The sequence below is a fragment of the Falco rusticolus genome, chromosome 8, assembly GCF_015220075.1.
Source record: "Falco rusticolus isolate bFalRus1 chromosome 8, bFalRus1.pri, whole genome shotgun sequence".
NCBI lineage: Eukaryota > Metazoa > Chordata > Aves > Falconiformes > Falconidae > Falco > Falco rusticolus.
In genome coordinates this window covers 1,010,712-1,027,303 of record NC_051194.1, presented here as the reverse complement: position 1 = coordinate 1,027,303, position 16,592 = coordinate 1,010,712, and the positions used below count along the sequence as shown (strand labels likewise).

The following is a 16,592-nucleotide window of genomic DNA, read 5'->3' as shown; positions in this document are numbered from 1 at the left end:
AAGCAAGCGGAGGAGTTACCCTGTCAGTTTGCAGAAATGCTGCTGTAGTTCTTCTTGACAGGGAAGGTCAGCTGCCCGGAGAGGTCCAGCGACAGTGCCTTCGGGTGCAGTGCTCGTCGCTGGTGCAGGGGGCTGGAGCTGGTCCTGGGCGAGTAGAGCACTGCCAGCTCAGGGCCGGGCAGGCTGGCCTCTGGCAGGAGAGCCTCTGCTGCGGCCGCCGGCTCCATCCTGCTGCGCGGCAGGCTCGGGGAAGGCTGCAGGCTGTGCCGCTTGGGCGGCGGGGGGCTGTGGTTCTGGAACCGCACCGTCTTCACTTGCTGCAACAAGAAGGGGACCAGAGTCATGGTGGGAAAAGCAGCCACCCACCCTCCTCGCTGTGATCTGCTCTGGAGACCCGGGAGGATGAGCTGAGGGGGTGTCTGGCTCCTTGCCGGGGGCAGAGGGTGTGGGGACGCCCAGTGTGGTGCAGCAGTGCCATGGCTATCAGAGACCTGGGAGAGCTGGCCCAGAGAGCCATCCCCCGAGGCAGCAGGAGAGCAGGGAGGGGCAGAGCAGGTGGCAGTATGACATGAGGAGGGAGGGTGTGGGGGTGGGCCCCTCCTGTGCCCCTCCGGGAGAGCCTGCGTTTCTCTCCAGCTGATGATGCTCCTCCTGGGAGCTCTGAGGTCAGTTGGGCTTTTGGGGGCTTGTGGAGCGATTTACTCTTTGGGTGCCATGGGAAGGGAAAGCTGTTACTAGGGCAATTTGCAGGATGATTATATCTTTATGAAATTTCACTCCGGCTGTCAGAGGGGAAAGAAATTTCCATTCCAAATGGCTCAGCCAAAGTGACGCGAGGGAGATGGGGAGAGCTCTGTAGAGACCAGCCTGAAATAAGGTCTAATGCCCAGGTCTGTGGTGTTTGCTCACCTGCTCCCAAACTCCCAGGGACTTCAGTGGGAGTCTTGCCCAATTTAAGACCTGAGAAAAGTCACAAGATTTGATTGTAACTTAACATTGGATTACCCCAGTGGAAGGAGACCCTGCTGTAGCATCTTGCCTTTCTAAGGGGCTCAATCTGAACAGCAGTGCCACTAACACAAAAGTCTAAGGCAGGCACCTATCCCAGTGATTTCTATCAGAAGAAAACCTGGTGAGAAGGGAGTGAAGCCCTGAAGGGATTTGGCTGTGGTCAGTATTGGTCTGATCCCGAATGCTGGTCCCCAAGGGCCCAGGGACCCCTCGGAGCAGCAGGTGGCCACTGACCTTACCTTTTCGGCGCTGTTGCGGGAGGTGTCTGGTTTCACCAGGATGGATGGTGGGGCTGATGCAGGTGGCTTCGGAGCTGCCTCGCTCTTTGCTGGAGGGTCTTTGGCATCCAGGATCACTGAGCTGCACACAGAGGGGGTTCGGCTTTCCCCTCCTCTGACCGCAAGTGCCGGTGAAGCATCGTGGGAGAAGTTTGGCCTCGTTCCTGCCTCGGCCATGCCAGCTCCAGGAGGGATGCTGTGCGGCTGGGGGCTGATGTGCTGATAAAGCTGAAACTGCTGAGGTCTCGCCACAGCTGTGGGAGGACGCCTGAGGGAGCCGGCAACCTGCACGGGGGTCCCTGCCTGCCCCGGCCTCTGCAGGGATCCATCTGGGCACCAAGAACCATATGAAAAGAAGTTAAGTCAGCAGGAATCCAGAATGGCACAGACAAAGCAAAGAGGCAGACGCGAGCAGTGGTCACAACCCCGCACTAAGAGCCCCACTCACAGAGATGCTGTGGGCTCGTAGCTCCCGGGGACTGCCAGGCACCTGCCCCCATGTGCCGGGACTGGGGTGCAGCAATGCTGTCTGCCTCCATAGCCTCTCCTTGGCAGGCAGCCGCGCCACTGGACACTGGCAAAGCCAACATACCAAAACCCTCAATCCTCCTGTATTTACATAATAACTCATGGCCACAGAAATTCTTCTATCTTGGATAGGACCGGTCTAGTTTCTGAGAGCTTGCCCTGCCTTCTCCTGGACCACAAATCCTCCTGGTGCAATCGCTGGAATGCACTAACCTCAAACATTGGGTTGCACAGCCTCAGCATGACAGGGCTGGGTTTTCCTGCCCAGCTCCTGAGCCGAGGGGACGTGGCAGCGCTGCTCCATGGGCTGTGTGGGGGGAAGCACTGCGATAAGCAGGTAGGACCAGACGTGGCCCCACTGGGAAGGGATGAAGGGGGAGGCAGTGTTGGGTGATGCAGGACATCTGCCACCAGCACATGCTGCTAGGGAGCAGAAGCCAGCCCCCTGAGCAGGAGCATTCCCTGGGGATCACCTCCTGTGACAGGGTCTCCACGGTTTCTTTGCTGAATGTCCAGCCCTGCCCTGGAGCCCTGCTGCCAGCCCTCATCATCCTGTGCCGTTTGTTCCTGTTTGGCTGCTCCATCCCATAGCTGCTTTCCTCTCTGCAGCACAGGAAGTCACGCACTTTATTTCTTCTGCAGTTACTTGCTGTTCACAAGATTGATTTTTTTTTTTTTTTCTTTTAAACAGCCACCACAGGGAACCGAGCCCTTTACCGTAAAACAACTCTTAAGATAAATCCAATTGCGAGCCTAAAACCACTGACAGTGGCCCTTGCAAATGTGCCTGCCTCCAGTAGCAGCTCTGCCTGTGAGCATTGGACAATGTGCCATTTAGTTGCCCAAATACGCTTGGAAATGTATTCCAGAACAGCGTGGATGGGCTGAAGATAAACCTTGACAGCCTTGTTGGAAAGAATTTAACCAACTGAGCTCTGCACAAACCTTCGCAAAGAGTTTTACTTTGCCAAGTGTAAAACACTAGAATTACCAAAATAACCACAGCTGGGGAAAACCAGTGGTGTGGGAGCCTGGGGTCCCCGCCAGCCGTGTGGGAGGGGATCACCAAGGTTCCCTCTGCCAGTCCCCCATCCTTGGGAGGGGTGTTTCCTACAGCCCTGGGCATGTGCGAATGAGAAGCACATTTTTGATCTTTATGAAGGAGAAGAAAAATAGAGCTGATACAGAGGGAGTTTGCCTCTAGCTCCCTGCTGCATCAAGGCTTTTTACTTCACAATTTCACTGGGTAACTCCTGCTGCTTTTTTTTTTTTTTTTTTTCTTGTGAAGTATCTTTTCTCACCTTCAGGCTATTCATGATTTTATGCATCTCATATATTTCCAAGTTGAAACTTTTTTCTCCTGAAATAGAAGTTGCTCTATTCTCTTGATCATCCTCCTGCATACTTTTCCTGATTTTACCATATTCTGAGTTACCAGAAATACGTGAAGTGTTCAGGATATGAGTTCACTGCAACTCCCCCAATGGCATGGCTGTTTTGCTCTCTTGTTGTGAGTTACTTTCTTAATAATTCCTAATAATACTCTAAATTAACCTTTTTTAAAATTGCTTCTGAGCATGGAGTTGGAGGTCTCAAAGAGCCATCTGTGACAATTCCAAAACCTCTCTCCAGAGCAAAAAAAAAAAAGCTAATTTAGGGGCCCAAGGCTGTGTGTATAATTAGGGATTATTTCTCCCCATATTTGTGTATTGATGTTTCAGTGGTTTAGTATCCTGTTGCTGGGTGTTGTGGATTTCAAAGGTTGGATTTGCTGATTTACATTTTCCAAGATCACTGCAGAAGCCTCTTTAAGGACTGATAATATTGTCTTGGTACAGTTCATGGTTACCTTGCTGGAGTTTGTATTTAATTTTCTTTGTTTGCCACACGAGGTTGCTTTTACATCTAATGGCCTCCCTTACTCTATTCTTTAAATGGTTTTGGTTAACCAGTGCATTTTGAGCCACATTCCCATGCCTTTTGAGGACATGGTCATCAGCCGCTCTGCAGAAGGGAGCCGTGCCACGTTCCAGCGTGGTGCTGGTTGGTGCAGGTGAGCCCTTTGTGGGGCACTGACCCACCCAGGCATTTCCCCCCGCCGCTGCCAGCCTGGAGGATTAATCCACAGAGGTCAGGGCATGCTTTGCTGTGCTCAACCTAGAAAATTCTGTTCTCCTTTGCATACAGCCCCTTGCTTGGTGGCAGGATAATGCTGCCTGGCCTTGGCATTGCAGCCTGGCTGTAACGAGACCCCTTGGAAAGACCTTTCTCAAGGGCCCGTTTCACAAGTGGGGTTCAGCTGTGGGTGACAGCGCTGTCACTCTGTGTCTGCAAACCCAGCATGTCAGCCACGATGCCTGCCCACCCCAGCTTGTGCTGTGGGGAGATGCTGAAAGTGCCCTGTGAACGGCTGGTCGCTGCTGGCATTGTGCTCAGCCTGATGCAGGAGCCTAGCCCTCGTGGGGACCACTTGGCAGAGCTGCCCTCTTGCCAACCTGCATTTGGTTTTGGGTTTTGTTGTGGTGTGTTGTTTTTTGGTTTTTGTGGGGGTTTTTTGTGTGTGTGTGGCTCTGGTGCTATAACTGCAGGCAGCCAGTATGATTTTTTTGGGGGGTGGGGGGTGCGGGGGGGATGTGACTGCCTTCTCTCTCCCAGAGACCCCCCCTGAGCACTTACTCTTCCTCGTGCTGCTGCGTCCGCGCCGCAGTGATGCTTGTCCTGAGGCTGCCGCGCTCCTGCTGGGTGAGGTGATGGGCACAGGCAGCAGCGCTGGTTTCAAAGGTCTGCTTTGTCTGGGGCTGTTTTCTGAGATGCTCCCTTGGGAGGAGAGTGAGGAGGTCGACAGCGTCCACGAGGCGTACAGGGAAGGCATTTTTGAGTCGGAGAGGTTAGATTTCCTGTTTAAAAAGGAAAAGAAAATAAGCTCAGACTAGACTTGGGGTTTTGTAAGGGAAGTAGCAGTTTGCCCAGCAGGGAGATCAATGGTTTTAATGTGCCTGTACTGCTCTGAAGTCAGGACTTTGGTGGGCAACACTATGGATACAGTTCAGGTTTCTGATTCCGTTATAATGAGGGCTTTCATCTTTCTGCACTGACATCAATTATTCCCAAGTAGGGTTAGATTTCATTACAGTAACGCTGTGGTATTTCAAAGGGGCCTGGCAGGCACCAGCCCTCCCTCTGCCCTTAGCCCCACATGCTGCCTCCTGCCCCTCTTGGTGTGGAGGCACGCTGCACAGCCCCTCTTGGCACAGGGGCGGGTGGGTCCTGGTGCACCGGGCAGGATTCGTGCTCTGGCCTGGCTCTTGCTTCCCTGCTGCTGTCTGGGCAGCTCTCTGGTGCACAGCAGCTACTTGGGGTTGTTCTCTGCTCCCCTGCCTTCCCTAGAGAGGTCACCTGCATGTTTTCATAGATTCATTTAGGTTGGAAAAGATCTTTGAGATCATCAAGTCCCTGAAGCCACTAAATTGCTAAAGCCCATCAGACTTCCCCACCACTGGCTGAATACCACTCCGGATTCCTGGAGAGAGTGGGCCATGATGTGAAGTGCTTTAGCAAACTCCTTAAAGGAAGGAAAAAACATTTCTCTGATTCTTTACCTTTCTTGGCGGGGTAGAGGAATGATTTATGGTTTAATAACTGAAGCAGTGATTCATCAAATAACTCAGGCATCAATTTATTATGAAGAAATTTCTGAAGGAGGACAGAATAGCAGCTCCAAAACCAGTGCTTATGGTTGGAGCACTTTATGAGGCTATTTAGGGTGACTGGGCTGTGCTCTCGATTATTGGTTTGCTCTGTTTATCGGTGAGGTGGGGCTGCAGTGTTATCAGCTATATGGTGAAGAAATGAGCTAGAGAGACGAAGAGTAATCACCAGCGCTCTTGGATGCGGGAGGGTGCAGGGGGGCAGTGCTGAGATTAAAGCAGCACTGAGACCTCCAGTCTGAACTGTGCAACTTGGCAGAATAAAATATAAGCAGGGAAAGAGAAGCAAGGAGGGGAGAAACCAAACGGTGTGGGAGTGTCGGGGAGCATAAGGGAAATTTTCGATGTGTCACTGGAAGGCTTTTAGGGGGGCAGAGGCTGAGGTGCCCCCTGCAAGCAGAGCTCACTGTGCCCATCTGTCCCCAACCCCACTCCTGCAGACGGGGCTGGACCATCGCAGTGTTTCCAGACATGGAAGCCCGGCTCCAAATAATGAAATCACAGTCCTGGGAGAGGTGTCCTGGCTTATCCCCACTTCCTATTTGTAGAAGCAAAGCTCCGCATTTCTAAGCTGTTCTTTGTTTCTCTGCTTAACCCAAGTGTCTCTCAGGGGAACTAAGGGCACAGGCAATTTTTTTTCCCTGTCCTACGCTGTATACTTGTAATTATTGCCTTTTCTAATGCATGCTTGTTTAGTTAGATCAATGGCGTCCAGTACTTAAAATGCCTGCTCTAAAGACAGTATTTTGACTCTAAAAGAGCTTGTAGCTTATGGTTTCCCTTCTGGCAGGGGAAAAAAAAAAAAAAAAAAAGACCAGTCATCCAAAAGGAATAAAAGAGAGTTCGAGCACAGACACGCTGCTCTTCGTCCTGGCTCCCAGACTAACTCATCAAAGTGTGCCGGTTGTGTCACCTATAGGTTCTGCCAAAGCTCCTGGACTGAATTAAACAGTCACGGGAGGAGCTGCTGATGTCTCTGTCAACATCCCAGGTTTAAAACAAGCAGGTGAAGGCTGACAATGTGCTGTTCGCTCCTCTGGACCTTGTGCCCCCTGTGAGGGGAACACTGCCATGACTGCTCCCTGCCGTGACACCTGTCTGTTGGAGGGAGCTGCAATTCCCGTGTGGTGCGTGCAGCCCAGTCGGTGCACAGAGAACTTGAGGGGGTGGGCGCTGCCAGGCATCATCCTGCCCGGGCGAGGAATCCCTGGCTTGTGTTAGTGCTGCAGGGATCCCTTGCCGTGATTTCTCTGCGGGAACAAGAAGACCCCAAATCCTACGTGTTACCCACTCCCCTCTCCGCATGCTTTTGTTTCATGTAAGAAAAAACAGACCTAAAGAGGGGAGCGACATAGTTGCTGGGGAAGATCCCCACTCTCCCGGTGACAAGGGACATGCCCCGCAGCCAGCCGTCATGGTCTTTCCCGAAGACGCGGACCCCTTCTCCCTTCTGCAGCTCCAGCTCGTCTGGTCCATGAGCCATGTAGGAATGGAGAGCCACGCACCTGGGGAGACAGTGGGGTGATGGGGAGCGGGGCAGGAGCTGCTCCGTGCAGGATGGCTGGAGCGCACCCTGAAGCTCCCATGTTTAACTGTGCTGGGAGCTGCTGCTGCTCCGCTGAGTGGTGGCTCTTTGCCCGAAGCCTCTTCAGCCAGCACTCACATCAAATGTTGGGGTGCTGCCGTTATTGTGGAAAGAACTTGCAGGGAAGAAACCGCCTGTAACTTCAGGCCAAAGGGGATATGAGTAAGAGAAGAACCAACAGGAATGGAGAACAGATCCTGTCGATGGTTTCTGTCCCAGAAGTGCCAGCCAAGCCAGCGACAGGCGTCAGGGAGGAGAAAGCTGCTGTTCTCCACCTCGCGATTAAGGGCTCGTGTGTACCTGTCCTAAGGCAAAGCAGCATGAAAGAGCACAGGCACGATGCTCTGTCCGAACGATAGCATCAGGAATACGTTCTGCCTTTGAAGTGTGTGGTGAGCCGGAGGCCTTGCATCTGCTTGCCTTGAGCATCATCTGGAGGTTGCAGAGGCGCAGGGAGGAGCGCTGCTCTGTGGCAAGGCGCGTGAACCCCATCTTCCTCCCTTTCCTCTTCTCTGCAGAGACTGACGCCCCTGCAGAGACTAACACTGAGATCGAGTCGCTGCCACTTGGGGGCCTTTGAGAATAGAGTGGACGACAGAGGAGGTACATGGCTCTGCTCTGGGCTAGTGAGGAAACCAGGCTAGAAACTGATTTGAGATCCCCTCTAGACCTCTCTGTAGTGATTCTGGGACTATGACTAGATGATGAAGCTTTGCTCTCCACTGTGAACCACGTGTGACCACGCAGCAAAACAGGAACAAAAGAAAACAGCATATTTTTTCAAAACATTTCTGTATTTGTTCTTTAAAGAACTTTGTTTCCAGTGTAACACATCTAATTGCATTGTTGTTTTTTTTTCCAAGGGGAATGTGATCTACTCCCACATATTAATGAGTTACAGACCAGTACAGCAATTATGAAATACTATTTAAGAAATAGTAACCACAGACCTAGTTGTCTAGATAGTCCTTGACTATCTCATAACTTTTTAAAAGGTTTATCTCTCCCTGTTGTTCAGAATGATCACGTGAAAGTTTGACTTGAAACGCCTGCATTTACATGAAGTGACTTCTGTTACTTGCCCAGAGCAGGCGAGGTTCATTGTAAGGGTGTTCTTATTCCGCAGTGGCTTATCACTTTATACAGGATTCATCTTGAAGGGCAGGACATGCAGATACTGGTCTGGTATTATAGGGTTGAAAAAGGAGCTATGCAAAATAGGCAGCTGATGGAACGCTTTAACACACTCCTCATTCTGCAAATTATTGTAGGGTCCAAGGAGTTTTCTAGTGTTTAGGATTAATTGTGTGTAATAGTCTTGGGTGACCTATGCTAATGCACACAAGTAGCAAACATTATGAGCGTAGTACAGATTTATAGGTATTGCTCACGTGTACTAGTGTTTCCACAGGTCTGGCTTGATACTGTGGAGGTGCTAATTACCGTGTCGACAGCTTGTTGCTGTTTTGTTGTCATTAGGTAGCTTACTACAGTGCCAGGCTGATGAATCTTATCTGGAGGAAACCAGATCATTACAATATATAATCTGCAAATTTTAACCCTGGGAAAGTACTAAAAGATTGGATCATTCAAAACACCAGTGACCTTCACTGTTTTAAAATAAATAACTACAGGCACTTAAGGAGTAATTAGTTTCTTTAAAAAAATGTAAAACATACTGTTGACAAGTAGGCAGAACTATGTATCTGTGGATATGAAGTAAGGTAGTTATGCGCAAGGACGGTTCACCTGCTGGGAATATAATAATTTAACAGTGATATTAAGTCGCTGTGACCCCCTGCTTAGACCAGCCAAGTACATTCCTACGAGGATCTGCTTTTGGATCCAAGCCCATGGGAGCTGCACTCTGCTCTGCCTTTACCTCCCGGCATGCAAGAACCTTTAGCTGGATAAGCCTAAGGTGAAGGTACAGAAAATTACACGCCCCTCCACCCCGCCCGCATGTATCTCAGTTACGTACATATAAGCTGATATGTGATGCTGCAGATGGGGAAGAGTGACAATGGCTGCAGAGTGCCCCAGTGATCCTGGCACAGGGTAGTAAGATGCACTGACCTAGAGGGAGAAAGAAACCAATATATTAACCTGAATGTAGACTTATTTTAGCCACTGGAAGAGCAACTAAAAACACTTCACAGGCTTCATCTACCCTTCAGAAAAAAAACAAAAAACAGCAAAAAAACCCCATATCCACCACCAAAACCCAAAGATGTTTTGGGAGAAAGATGAGTTTGGAGCATTTGGCAAACAAAAGAGCAGGCAGTAAGAGGAAGACCTTCCACTTCAACAGTGAGATGCTTTCCAGGGTATGGCCCAGTGGGACTGATGGTGCTTATCCCATGGGAACTTGTTGGGACAGGTAACCTGTGTGTGAGGAGGCTCTCACAGCAACGATGAAACAGGATAAGCTTAACTGAACAGCCGTGGATTCCAGGAGTTCAGCTTGAGCCCTAAACCTGTAACTGTTGCTCATCCTATCTGTACAAGATCCACTGGAGCAGGGGAGCACTCCTTTGCCTCTCTCCGTGTCCTCAGTGTTTTCTTGCCCCTTTTTGCTTGGCTCTGAAGAAGGTGAGTACCTCTGATTCATTGTCTCTGCTGCCTGCTTCAGAATGGGAAAGGAGCATTTCAAGCCCAGACTTTGCTAACCAGGAGGAGACAGTCACGTCTGCCAGGTGAGGGCTGGTGTAATCATTGCTGTTCTACTTGTTATGTATTTAGCTCCATCTGGGAGTATTGGCATAGTCTAAACCCTAAATAATACAGTCCTTGCCCCAGTGATCTTTTAATAACTATTATTAAAGGTATTTACTACGTCTGTGGTGTCTCGAGGAGCTCCACAGACCCATGTGTGTGTACAGTGCAGACTGTGCCGGGTAAAGGCAGCAGCTGCGCGGGCAGAGGCACTTCACCTGGGTTTGCATTTAGTTTGTGGTGGCCCTTTCCCCACCATCATTTTTCATCTATGGAGAGGTACCAGCCACCATAATGCCCCTTCTGTCCTCTTCTGGGGGCCTTTCACGTTCAAGGGAGGAACCTCAGCCCCGTTTCTGCTGTCAAGGTAACTGTGTGCCTTGAGCACACCGTGCCTGACCTGCTGCTGCAGTGGGCGAGCGCCTGGCCCCGCCGCTGCCCACCAAAGGCAAGGAGATGCCTCCTTGGACCTCCCTGCTGTGCTGGTGAGGATGCGGGCAGTGTGCTTGGCCGTTCCCCTTCCCCTGTACCTCCATGTCTCACAGGTCAGGTGACATCCACCTGCTTAGGGGGTTTCTGAGGTGAGCATGCGCTGCTGGGCATCCTCTGCCCGGCGTCCTGCTGAGCATCTGGCTGTTACCCCAGAACCTGCCTGCAGGGTGCCCCTGTTCTTCTGAGTTTGGTTTCGGTTATTTGTCCTTTGTGCTTGCTGGGCTCTGGCGTGGTCCCACCATGGGCACTGTCCCCACCTCCCATAGCGCTGATCTCTGCAGGGTTTTCACCTCCATGAGGGGACTGCAAGGAGGTGGGGCTTTTGTTCAAAGGGTGAAGGCCATGCAGTGGAAAGAATATAAGAAATTTCTGCAAACACCAGCTTCTTGTGTAAGAGCAGTGCTGCTTGCGTGCCCTGCACATTGAGGAGTAAATAGGATGACCTCTCTGAGGCTGATAAACTCTCCACCTCCATCTCCAGTGTACTGTGCAGGCTTGAGGGAGCTTCCAGATGCCAAGAACAAGATGTGGAGATGTTTCACTTGGTTGCTGGTGTAAGGTGAATTAGTGTTTTGTAGCTGGCTGATTGAGCGGTAAAAAATCAGCACTAGAGCTATTAGATATGGGAAATGTTAATTCTTTTCCAAAACCATCTGAAGAACATGCAGATAAAACCTCCTAAGCCAACTATACAAAGTGCTTCCACCAAGAAAAGCTGCTGAAGTGCATGGTGGAGGTGTAGGTCTAAGTGCCTCCTCTGCTTTTACCCCTCTGCTGGGGCTGCAGCTCCTGCTGGAAGTTTGTGTGTTGGCATCTCTGGCCTTGGAGTGCCGGTGGGTTATCTGATCTATCCGATGGGGGAATTCCTGCCATGCCAGAGGAGGAAGGTGCTGGGCTAGATCCTGTTGGGAGCTGTGTGATGGCGTGCTTTAAAGGGAATATTTTCCTTGCTGGTTGCAAACTTCTGTAGCAGTCAGGGTAGAAGGTGTTTCAATGTAAACAGAGAACTTTCTAGGGAAGGTAGTAGACCCTTCCCTTTCATGTGAAAACCCAGCTATCTTTCAAATGGCAAAAGCAAAATAATTTAAGCTGAACTTTGGTGGACAGTCTAGCTGGCCTTGTTTCTGTGCCCAGCAGCGAGGCAGGGGTTTAGCTGGTACAAGGATGAAGACATCTGTGTCCTCCAGAGGTGGTCCCTGCCGGCAGGGACCCAGCCATGGTGGTAACCCCCGCAGTTCTTGCCTTGCTCGGGGGCTCTCCGGGGGCCATGCGAGCCTGAGGAGGTGGTGGGGTCTCTCTGGCCTGGCAAGTTTGCTGTTGCCGCTCCTCAGCTGGGAGGGCCGAGTCCGTTCAGGGGATGGTGGGGCAGCGCAGCCCCCCCGCAGCTCTGGGGCGCTGGCCTGGGGGCGTCCCTCTGCTGCCCTTCCCCAGCAGCGCTGGCTTCTGAAAACAGTGAGAACAAGCGGTGCTGCTGAGCCCGGCCCAGGAAGGTCCCAGTCACTGACCCCGCTGCTCTGTGCCCACCATGCATGCTGCTCCTCCTCCTCAGTTTCTTTTCTACTTCTGCTTTTCTGGCCAGCAGCAGAGCTGGAGGCGGTGAGGGAGGGTGCTCAGCAGCGTCCTGGCCTGTTTGCGTGGGCTGGGTCTGCGGGTTTGGAGGAAAGGATGGCAGCGTTCAAACTGGCATCCTGACAATGCTCTCTTCTGCTGATCTGTCCCTTCTAAAGCAAAGAATATGTCCTGGGGTGAACTGAGCAAGTAGTTCATCCCATTTGGAATGCAGCACTATGTGCACTGGAAGGCACTAGCCAAGCTGTGCCGCTGCAGCCAGTTCCCAGCAAGGCAGGGCAGCTGGAGCAGTGTCTCTGGGGAATCTCAGCCCAGTGGAAAGTCGCTGGGCTGGGATGTGGCTGGCAGTCATGCTCTCCAGCCAAGACCACAGGACCTTTAATGATGCAAGTTGTCGGGGCTTTAATCTCTTATTCATTTCAAATCTAATTTCTAGTGGTCATGTCTGTAACACGGTGCTGAAGCACTGGCTTAGCAAGGACCTAGGGGAAAAAAAACATGACTCACCAGCTCTGTTGCTCTCCAGTAAATGAAGTTAATTAAAAAAACCCAGCAACTATAGCTTCTGTCTCTGGACCCAGAGTGGCAGGACAGCTTCAAACCATCTTTGTGTTCTTCATTTTCTAGTCCAGGTAGGGTCAGACTAGGCTCTCATATAATCAAAGGTGACTGGAAATTATAATTCCGTTTTAATATTTTTCATAATCAAAACCTTCAGAATTTGGGGATTTGGAGTTTCTTTTTCCTGCATTGGAGCAAAATTACAACCTTTTGCTGGTTGTCCTGATGGAACTGTGCTGAAATGTCCACCTCTGGATGGAAAGCTTAATGTTTTTTCTCTCTCTGTTCCCCCTCTTCGTGGAAGCAGCAATCCTTTCAGAGCCTGCATCAAAGCTGGTTTTGAATTTTCAACAGAGAAGAAAAAAGGTTGAATGAAATATTTTCTAGCCACATAAAACTGATTTCAGTACTCACTTTTGCTGATCTCCTGTGAATACCTTGCAAGCCCTTGTAAGTACAAAGAGTTTTGTTTCCTGCTTCTCCTTAAATCCCTCTCTTACTCCATCTCCCCACCTAGCTTGTCACCAACATGATTTCTAGCTTGGCTCCTCTCTACAGTGCCCTGCTGACTCAGGCAATTCCCTGTCGAGAGTGTTCATGAGATGCCTTGTGGGGAGGAGGATTTTCCCCACTGCATCACGGGGCAGCCGGTGCTCTTGGTGCTGCTGAAAGTTGGATCCCGCCAGTTTCAGATCATTTATTGCATAGAAAAGCCAAATGTACTAGAAGGCAGATGCCGGGTTTATCAGCTCACTTGAACGAGCAGCAAAGGGTAGCAGCAGCTCTTAGCCAGATGTTCCCTGACCCACGTACCGGCCAGCCCAGCGGGATAAGCTCAGCTGGGACCGGGAAGAGCTTCCTGCAGCTGCTGGTGCTTTCTGCTGGACGCGGCAAGGGAGGGCGCAGCTCGGTAGTGCTTGCTCCCCTTGCCCCGGCAGTCAGGGCTTGCACAACAGGCACATGCACAGACACGGTGCACCACAAGCCCTGCAAACTGGTTCTGGCTCCCGCCTGAGCCTGGCTTGGCACCTGGAAGGGGAAGGAAGAGCAGGAGGAGGGCTGGCGGCAGGGCTGGCTGCTGCCGGTTCTTCCCTTTTATGGGCTGAAATGAGTCCGACCTGGGCCTTGGTGGTGGAAATGCCAGGCAGGCAGACGCGTTGTGGTTTGGAAAGCCATACAAGCACCTAGCACAGCCTCTTCAGCTTCGCTTCTTAAGCCGTGCTTTGTTGCGGTGTGTGCCCAAGGTGCAGCCCCTCCTGCTCCCTCTCCCCTCACCAAGCACCAGCATCGCTCGAGACGTGATGCCATGGGGGAATGTGTCACGCACAGGGTGCTTTGGGGGATGCTAATGATCTCTTCTGTCTCCCTCAGGCATGTGTAGTCTTATAGCATAGGGAAAATGTCACATAACTACATGCTACTGGAAAAATACCACTTTTTTTGACCCCTACCCCAAAGAAAGCAATGAATGCATCCATTCAAAATGTGTGGAATCTTTTTTTTCTAAATTACCTGATCCAAACGTATGTTCAGTATCTGTCTGGAAGCCTGTCCTGGAAGAGGCGATGGATTTAAATGCTCAGGTAGTTTCAGGGTTCCATGTTTTCCAGTTTGATGGCTGAGGTTGCTCTCCTGCCCCATCCTCAAGTGATGGCTGCTGCTAGACACCCCCTCCTGTGATCCTAACCCTCACTAGTGCTAAACCTGGTCGCAGCACAGCTCCTTTCCTTCCACCTGCTCTTGTGGGGCCTTAAATCCTTGTCTTGAACTGGGAATGAAACGGGGTCGTTGCCTGAAAGGACACAAGAGCCCCGAGTGCTCGGTGGAGGGTGCGCTCCTGGCGAGCGGGTGCCTGCCCGGCGCGGAGGCGGGCGCGGGGCTGCGCTGCTGCTGCTGGGGCAGCTCCTTTCGTGGGTGGAGAAAAGCTCCGGTGTTCGGGTGCGGAGCCCAGGGGCCTGGGATGCTCTCAGATTTCTCAGGGCTCCGCATGGAGCCCCAGATGGGGAGGCAGGCTTTCCCTGGCTCCCAGGGAGGGCGGATGCTGTGGTGCGCATTCCTTCTGCCAGTGATTCATCCTCTAACCATGCGCAGCCTCCGTGGCTTCGCCTGCCATCTCGGGCAGGCTGCTGCCTTCCCACACCGTCCCTCTGCTCCGTGGAGGACGATGTCAGCGCTGGCGGCCAGGGGGGCACTTTCCACCCCCCCATCGCCCGGCCTTTCTGGTATACCTCACCCTTGCCTGCCAGCTGAGGTTATCCAATGTTGGGCTTGGTTCTCCTGGGATAATTCCCACTTAACTGGTTAAATCCTTGCCTACTTCATTCTCGCAAATTGTTCAGTCTTGCACAGCGGGTGTCGGGAGCTCCTCGCAGGGGCTGTGCTGTTTGGGGCTGGCTCCTGGGGGTTCAAGAGCGGCCACCGCTGCTCCCGCCGCAGCACAGCCGTGTGTGAGTGCAGGTGCGGCACCGGGTCAGCCCTGGGCAGGGTTTCAGCCCAGAGTCAGAAAGGCTGAGCGGTGCTGTAGACTCAGCTCCATCTGCTGCACCATATTTGTGACCACCCACAAAGATCCAGGCTACTCAACTTCTGCAGGCTTAGCGGGGAGCACGAAAATGCACGGAAGCAATTAAGGGTGTGATTCAACCCACTCTTTACTATATTGCTAATAACAGAAGACCCCAGCTTGGAACTTGTACTCCAGGGCTGGCAGTAGGCACGGAACTGCTCCTTGCTTCCAAACTTTTATCTGGAGTAGTTTAAACCCAAGAAACATTGATCTTTTCCTTTCAAGTAATGTTGTGTATATAAAACCAATTGCCATGGAACAACCATACTTTTGGAGATGCACTGCAGTTTTTCCAAAGTCTTAGCACTTGCTGTCAAAGCTGAACTTCCACCAGAAGCTGCTGAGTGGGGCAGACCAGCCCTCGGGATCGGCATCAGCTCTTGTCTCTCCTATTATTCCTCAATGCTGCAACTTTGTTCTGATCATGTGAGCTGCCTTATCAACATGTTCACCCCCACAGCTTTTGCATCTGATTAATATTAGGAGGAAGGATGAGTGACCTCACTGGGATATGGCCAGCATGGTCCAGCCTGTCAGCGTGTATCTGGGCTTGCAGAGGAGTCACAACTTTGCAGGTCAGTCATTGCAACGCAAACCCGGAGATGGAAAAAGGAAAAGCTGCAACCTGTGTGGCCCTGTGAACAAGAGGGATCCTCCTGCAGCCCTCTGGGAGATAACCCGTTGTTTAGAAGAAAGGAAACACCAACCCTTCCAGGGCACAGCGTTAACATGTTCCCTCTATTGCTTCTGCTATTGACAATAGTTCACACTGAGATGTTTCTGGTAAAATTATATTGGGTTCGCGAGACATGATACCATTTCAATTGAATTACAGTTCTATTGTAAGGCTTCATTTCCTCTCACATAAAACAGGATCTAACATCCAAGGCTTTTTGCAGGCTATTGCTAAGTACAAAATGCCTACTGGGTTTTATTGCAGACACTGAACTACCAGGGGCTGGCTTATTGCTTTATAAAACGTTAGAGCAACCTTGAATATGAAAGATGTCATATAAATCTAAACAAAACCTTTTTTTCTCCCATTTCAGATGATCTGTGAAGATTCTGTATTGAGATCTTTAGTCAGAGTGTGAAGAAGGAATAAGAATCTTTTGCCTCCTAAAGTAAGGAGCAGATATACTCCAAAAGGTCAGTCTATGTTTATTATCTCGGCCACAGGTTCATCTTCTCTCAGCACAGTCCTGGGTTCAGAGCAGGCTGGCAGGGACCCATGGGGTGCCCCCTGCCCCAGCAGGAGCTGCCCTGGCAGGAGCCGGTGCCCGGGAGGAGGTGGGCAGGTGCAGGCAGAGGCTGCCGTGGGCTGTGGCAGAGACCCCGACTGCTTTTCAGAAGGGCTGACAGCCCTGGTTAGAAGAAGCAGGAGGCTTCTTCATTATGTCTGTAGATGTTGTAACACTGCTGAGGTGACATTGTGTGAGGAAGCCTGTTCTGTAGGCAGTTTGCCTTTGGAGACAACTTTGTGTTTTAGGGTACAGTAATGGAGCTCTGTGCCTCCGCAACGCCTTCGTGTGCCCCAGCGGGCAGAGTAAAGGTGGTGGTTATAGATACCCAAATGTGAG

At 51.3% G+C, this 16,592-nt stretch overlaps 2 protein-coding genes across 4 annotated transcripts in view; one reads left to right on the top strand and one right to left on the bottom strand.

The window, feature by feature from the left end:
* Nucleotides 1–2: 2 nt before the first annotated feature.
* Nucleotides 3–16,592, bottom strand: part of SH3RF2 (SH3 domain containing ring finger 2) — a 41,442-nt gene continuing 24,852 nt past the window's right edge. The window contains exons 4-8 of the mRNA XM_037396722.1: nucleotides 9,091–9,185; nucleotides 6,859–7,029; nucleotides 4,494–4,714; nucleotides 1,251–1,618; nucleotides 3–317 (exon numbers count right to left, since the gene is read on the bottom strand). Coding sequence (XP_037252619.1) covers nucleotides 24–317; nucleotides 1,251–1,618; nucleotides 4,494–4,714; nucleotides 6,859–7,029; nucleotides 9,091–9,185 — 1,149 coding nt within the window. The 3' untranslated portion in view covers nucleotides 3–23. The remainder of the gene's footprint in view (nucleotides 318–1,250; nucleotides 1,619–4,493; nucleotides 4,715–6,858; nucleotides 7,030–9,090; nucleotides 9,186–16,592) is intronic.
* The window catches only part of GRXCR2 (glutaredoxin and cysteine rich domain containing 2), a 53,780-nt gene continuing 46,264 nt past the window's right edge, over nucleotides 9,077–16,592 (top strand). For 2 of the 3 annotated variants that reach the window (XM_037396719.1, XM_037396720.1), the window contains exon 1: nucleotides 9,077–16,161. The gene's annotated coding sequence lies outside the window, so the exon portion shown is untranslated. The remainder of the gene's footprint in view (nucleotides 16,162–16,592) is intronic. The other variant, XM_037396721.1, reaches the window with a different exon arrangement.